This window comes from Trichechus manatus, unplaced genomic scaffold (assembly GCF_000243295.1).
Source record: "Trichechus manatus latirostris isolate Lorelei unplaced genomic scaffold, TriManLat1.0 scaffold00213, whole genome shotgun sequence".
NCBI classification, from domain to species: Eukaryota; Metazoa; Chordata; class Mammalia; order Sirenia; family Trichechidae; genus Trichechus; species Trichechus manatus.
In genome coordinates this window covers 230568-237098 of record NW_004444149.1, presented here as the reverse complement: position 1 = coordinate 237098, position 6531 = coordinate 230568, and the positions used below count along the sequence as shown (strand labels likewise).

General features: G+C 43.1%; 1 protein-coding gene across 1 annotated transcript in view; it reads right to left on the bottom strand.

The window, feature by feature from the left end:
* The window catches only part of ARHGEF11 (Rho guanine nucleotide exchange factor 11), a 149261-nt gene that overhangs the window by 53325 nt on the left and 89405 nt on the right, over positions 1–6531 (bottom strand). The window contains exons 9-11 of the mRNA XM_023742599.1: positions 6129–6174; positions 5288–5364; positions 3994–4131 (exon numbers count right to left, since the gene is read on the bottom strand). Of these exons, the coding sequence (XP_023598367.1) occupies positions 3994–4131; positions 5288–5364; positions 6129–6174 (261 nt within the window). The remainder of the gene's footprint in view (positions 1–3993; positions 4132–5287; positions 5365–6128; positions 6175–6531) is intronic.

Here is a 6531-nt window from a genome sequence, read left to right as displayed (position 1 = left end):
AGGGGCAAACCTAGGAACTCTAATTTATGGCATAAATAGACTATCAAACATAACAAAAAAAAGCACAAAACAGCAGAAGATAAACTCAGTGAACGGGACCTCCTGAAATCAAATGCTCATCAAAAGACTTTTCCAAAAGAATAAAAAGAGAACCCACAGACTGGGAAAAAATAATTTCGGCTACAACATATCTGACGAGGTCTAATCTCTAAAATTTATAGAAAACTTCAACAACTCGACAACAAAAAGACAAACACCCCAATTTAAAAATGGGCAAAGGACATGAACAGACACTTCACCAAAGAAGACATCCACACAGCCAACAAATACATGAAGAAATGCTCGCGATCGTTAGTCATTAAGAGTGTTGCAAATTGAAGCTACAATGAGATACCATCTTGAACTGGTAATAATGGCACTGATCAAAAAACAGAAAACAACAAATGCTGGCGAGGCTATGGCAGGAGACTGGAACTCTGATACACTGCTGGTGGGAACGTAAAATGGTATAACCACTGTGGAAAATGATGTGGCGCTTCTTCAAAAAGCTAGAAATAGAAACACCAAATGAGCCAGGAATCCCATTTCCAGGTATACCTCCTAGAGAAATGAGAGCCTGACACGAATAGATACACGCACACCCATGTTCACTGTAGCATTATTTACAATAGCAAAAAGATAGAAACAGCCTAAGTGCCCATCAAATGGATAAACAAACTGTGGCACATACACACAAGGGAATACTATGCATTTAAAGAACAACGATGAATCCATGAAACATCTCACAACATGGATGAGACTGGAGAATATTATGCTGAGTGAAATAAGTCATCCCAAAAGGACAAATATTGTATGAGACCACTATTATAAAAAGTCAAGAAAAGGTTTTCACACAGACAGAAACTTTCTTTGCTGGTTAACAGGGATGAGAAGCGAGGAGAAACCGTAACTAGATAGTAGACGTGTACTAACTTTGGTGAAGGGAGAGATAATACACAATATGGGGGAAGTCAGCACAACATAATCAAGGTAAAGGAAGACACTGAAAGGTACGCAAGAGTAAGAGGAAACAACGATAAATGCTAATACATATACAATCCTGCAACAACAGTAATAACAAACAATAATGTACGAATGGATACATAGGTAGATATTTAAGTTGAACAGGGGTGGGAGGTCATATGAAAGTACACCCCCATATGTATATTTGCGAACACGTTGCAAATACACCCATGCCTGCAATTGCACACAGATGGGACAGTCATGAAAACTTATTGGCCATAATCACACACCTCCTGGCACTTACAGATACTGGGTTTGAGGGCTACGGACCACAGTCTTGGGGGACATCTAGGTCAACTGGCATATCATAATCCATACAGACAATGTTCTAAATCCTACCTTGGTGAATAGCGACTGGGGTCTTGAAAGCTTGTGAGCGGCCATCTGAGATACAACAATTGGTCTCTTCCCAACCGGAGCAAAGAAGAGTGAAGAAAACCAAGAGACTCAAGGAAACATTTAGTCTAAAGAACTAATGGACCACATGAACCACAGCCTCCACTAGCCAGAGACCAAAAGAACTAGATGGTACCCACCTACCACTACCAACCGCTCTGACTGGGACCACAATAATAGGTCACTGTTATGGACTGAATTGTGATCCCCCCCAAATATCCGTCAACTTGGCTAGTCCATGATTCCCAGGATTGTGTGATTGTCTACCATTTTGTCATCTGATGTGATTTTCTTATGTGTTGTAAATCCTATCTCTATGATGTTAATGAGATGGGATTAGTGGCAGTTATGTTAATGAGGCAGAACTCAATCTACAAGATTAGATTGTGTCTTTAGCCAATCTCTTTTGAGATATAAAAGAGAGACAGGGGGACCTCATACCACCAAGAAAGCAGCACTGGGAGTAGAATGCGTCCTTTGGACCTGGGGTTCCTGTGCAGAGAAGCTCCCAGACCAGGGGAAGATTGATGACAAGGACCTTCCTTCAGAGACAACAGAGAGAGAAAGCCTTCCCCTGGAGCTGACACCCTGAATTTAGCCTACTAGACTGTGAGAAAATAAACTTCTGTTTGTTAAAGCCATCCACTTGTGATATTTCTATTAGAGCAGCACTAGATAACCAAGACAGTCACGGACAGAGCAGGAGAGAAATGTAGAACAAAATTCTAACTCATAAGTAAGACCAAGCTTACTGGTCTGTTAGACACTGGTGGAATCCCAAGACTATGGCCCTTAAACACCCTTCAAACTTGGAAATGAAATCACTCCTGGAGATCACATTATAGCCATACAATAGACAGGCCTACAAAATGAACAATAACACCAGTGAGGAATGTACACCTCAGAACAATCAACTATACGAGAACTAAAGGGCAGCATTTGCCCAAAAGGCAAAGTTCAGAAACATGCCAGGAGCAGGAAAGCTGGGAGAATGGACACAGGGAACCCAGGGAGGAAGCGGGGAGAGTGCTGACACATTCAGGGGTTTGGGACCAATGTCACAAAACAAGCTGTGTATAATCTGTTGAATGGGAAACTAATTTGCTCTGTAAACTTTCGACCTAACAACAATAAACGTTCAAACAAATAAATGTTACTAAACAACACTGAATCCTATTGTACGAAAGTTAGCTGCTTATCAGTTCTCTTTCAATTCTTTTGCTTAACGCAGGAGAAAGTTTCAGTCTTATGCGAGTATATCTTTAATATCTTTTACAAAGGCAGAATAAGTCTCAGGCTTAACTGAAGCCTTTGACAAGCAACAGAACCTAGCTAGAGTTTACTTTTCGGTTTGTTTTATCCATTCAATTTTTGAGTAAAATTTTTAGCACATTCGTGTAGTACAAGAATTACAAGGATACATAAGGGCAAAGTCTTCCTCTCTCCCTCCCCTCCGCTACTCAGAGGCAACAAACCTCAGTTTCTTATTATTCATCCAGAGACATATGATGAAAGAGGCTGTTTTCCCTCTTTTACCATAAAAGGTAGCAGCCTGTCTACACCGTTCTGTGTGTTTCTCGCTAGAATTTAACGGAATTGTTTCCAAAATTATATTTATTTTTACATTTATCTTGCATTTATAGTGTGATCCTGGTTTTAATGTAAGGTACTGATACAACATTTCCTTTAAAATGAATTTAAGTAAAAAGGAATAAGCTATCTTAAAGAAACCACTAAGGAAACACTCCACTGTTGGTATCTGGGTACGGCAAAAATCACGATGGTGGTAACAGATGACTGAAGTTTAAGAAATACTGTTTTATAAAAATAGGAGATCTCTTCCCAATATCCCCAACAGGGAGTGACCCAGCTTCTGTTTGAACTATGACAGGCAATTCTCTGGCTCTCAAGTCAGCCCATTTCACTGTTAGGCAGGCAGACAGATTCTTTAGAAGCTTTTTGCACTGAGCCAAAACCCGCCTTCCTGCAATCTCCCCTGGACCTAGTTCTGTCGTTGAAAGCAGTGACTCTCAAATCAGGTTTGCAGAATCTCAGGGCTCCGTGGAAGCACCCCAGCGGGTGGGGGAGGTTGATCACGAAAGGTCCCAGAGGAGCTGAACTTTTATCTGTTTTCTACATTCGTGTTACAAATAACAAGATTTTGTTGAGAAAAGGATTTTGCAAGGGAAAGAGAGAACTGAATATTAGTGTTCCGGAGAAACAATGAATGAATCTATTTTTCATCTTCCATAGACATTAAAGGAAGACCAGCTTTCTGCTCCTTAGACATCACTTCCCTGCAGATATACCACTGACCCTGCACGCAGTACCTGAGATGCCCTTCCTTTCATGTATTTATTTATACCCTGTTCCTTCATTACTATTTGTTTTCTAGTTAAGTGTTTATCGCAAATTTTGAGTTGCTGGAACAACTTGGCTTATTCAAGGCCAAACTGATAGCACCCAGGCATCCACTCTTACGCTGGAAAAGGGAAAAGGAAACCTGTAGACCCAGGGTGGCTCTGGCTCACTCACCTGGTGGCTGGAAGGGGGGACTGGTGCATCTGAGCCCTGCCGCCGGTGGTGCTGAGCCATCCTGGCCATGATCACCGGAGACGTTCGAGGACTATCAAGCCCAGGGTCTGACAGTACCGAGTTCCGATTCATCAATGACTAGAGGAACAGAGAATTCAGTAAGAAGGAAACTCATCCAGAAGCCCATTTGGTGGTGATAACCATACTCATAACATCGGCTAATATAAATTCAGTACTTACCGTGCCAGGCATTATACTAAGCCCTTGATTATATATTATCTCATTTAATTCTCACAATAGAACTCTGAGTGGATACTATAATTCCTCTTACTTTCACAAGAGGAAATTAGGACTTGGAGAGGTTATTAGACTGGCTAAAGGTCAGATAGCCAGCAACGTGGTATTCTCTGGATTCAACCGAGGCAGTCTCAGCCTGCAGTCTCCACTCTGTCACTAAGCTACACTGCTCCCCAGATGTCGAGCCTCAAGGTAATGTATGTCAACGCTACATTATTTAGGACCTTGCCTTCCCTGTCTTGGTGACTTTCCCACATCCTGGCCCTTCCATAGATAGTCAGCATTTTCCCACAAAAAGACGGGAGCAGCAAGGAAGTAAAATTCCAATAGTTAATCTGAAATTTGGTTTTTAACATGCTTTCAACTACTTACTCTCATATTTAATTAATTGGCTAATATTTTGCTAACATCATTAGTACCTCTTCCGCTCATTCTCATTTTTATATCGAGTATGTAAACTTGAGAACACCCAGAAGGAATAACCTTTGAGGCCAAAACCTGAAGTTCTTTGACTGCTTCAGAAAAGATGAGCCGTTCAGGTAGAGAAAGCTCTGTGAGGCAGAGAGAGGGAGACGGCCACTTCCCATCAGGCCAGGTTTACTGTGTTAATCTAAGATGATGTTGTTCCCAGTCAGGAAGAAATGTGCTTTTGGTCGAGTCACTGTTTCTGATGATTTACATCTCTGCACCCTTACACTCAAAGGCTTGTCAGAGTTAACGAGCCCAGTCTCTCTCTCCTGCCTACTCTTTGTATGACAGGAGTGACTAGGATAAAATAGCAGCCAGATGTGATGCTTTTGCACGTAGAATGCATTTGAAACCCCCTCTTTTGGAGCCCACAGCGCCGTGACTAAAATCCTTGGAGGCAGAACTACAGAAGAAGATCACAGGTGACAGGCCAGAAGCCTTGGTGCAGCTGGTGAGCAGCAGAACCGTCAGGTGCCCAGAGGGTGCAGAATGCACACCGTTAAGCAGGCCTGCCCCTGCTGGCACTCACCTCACTGAGGGAAGGAAAGCGTTCTGTCCCAGAGTCCAAGCCACTGTCCCCCTCCTGGGAATCGAGAGAGAGGCGGCCTGAGGAGCAAACAGTGTATATGGTGAGGAAGAGCTGTGTTCCAGGGCAAAGAAGAGGCTTCATTCTGGGAACCTGGGCCCAGGGCAGGAAAGAGAGGGAGGCAGCCACCTTCCTTTCTTTCACCAGTTTCCCTCTTGCTCTCTCATCTCATGACCCCTCAACTCAGACGCCCTCCTGGGCAGACCTATTCTCTACTCCTACCACACCTAGCTGCTGTCTATCTCATCCTGCACACAGGCCAAGTCATCACCTCCTGAAATAAGACACCACAGCTCTGTCTCACAGCCCGTCTTACCCCTCAACTCACTGCCAACTCTCTTCTAGTTCCTGCCCATTTCTGACACCAGGTATTTGTTGCCAGGTGCTGTTAAGCAAGCTGTCCTCTCGACCATAATTATTCTAGTGTCTCCTCGGCATGCATCTATTCAGTGCTACCGGTTAGATGCTCATTTCTACTGCGTTAAAAAAAAAACCAAACCCGTTGCCGTCAAGTCGATTCCGACTCACAGCGACCCTATAGGACAGAGTAGAACTGCCCCGTAGAGTTTCCAAGGAGCGCCTGGTGGATTCGAACTGCTAACCTTTCGGTTAGCAGCCATAGCTCCTACCCACTATGCCACCAGGTTTCCTCTACTGCATGAGTTGTATCCAATTTCCTGTGCATTTGTCCTGTTTTCTCTATTTTCTCCCCTAAGTCTGCCCAGTAGATAAGAAACCCGGACTGAAGATATGCCAGAGAAAAAGGGGGTGATGGGGGACTCACCTTCTGACGATCTCTGGCTGGTGTCACCATACAGTGGAAGTGTGTCCTAAAAAAAAAAGAGAGGCCCAGCGGGTGGGCCAATTGTGTGAACCTCTCCTTCTCCTATCAAAGCTTTCTTGGCTTACAACTAGTGGCCTCTTCTGCTTCATTGGCTTTAACTGCCCAGCTAGAAGAGCTACCACTTCATTTGTATAGTTTGAGGAGGATGGTGATGTCTGAAAAGGGTGGAACGGGAGCTTTACCATTAGCAAAATTCTAAAATGTCATTTTATCACCTGGACCTCAAAGCATCTACTGCTTTAGTCAGGTTAGACATAAGAAAGAACTTTTGTTTTTTATTGTTGTACTTTAATTGAAAGTTTACAATTCAAGTTAGTCTCTCATATACAAATTTATACATACA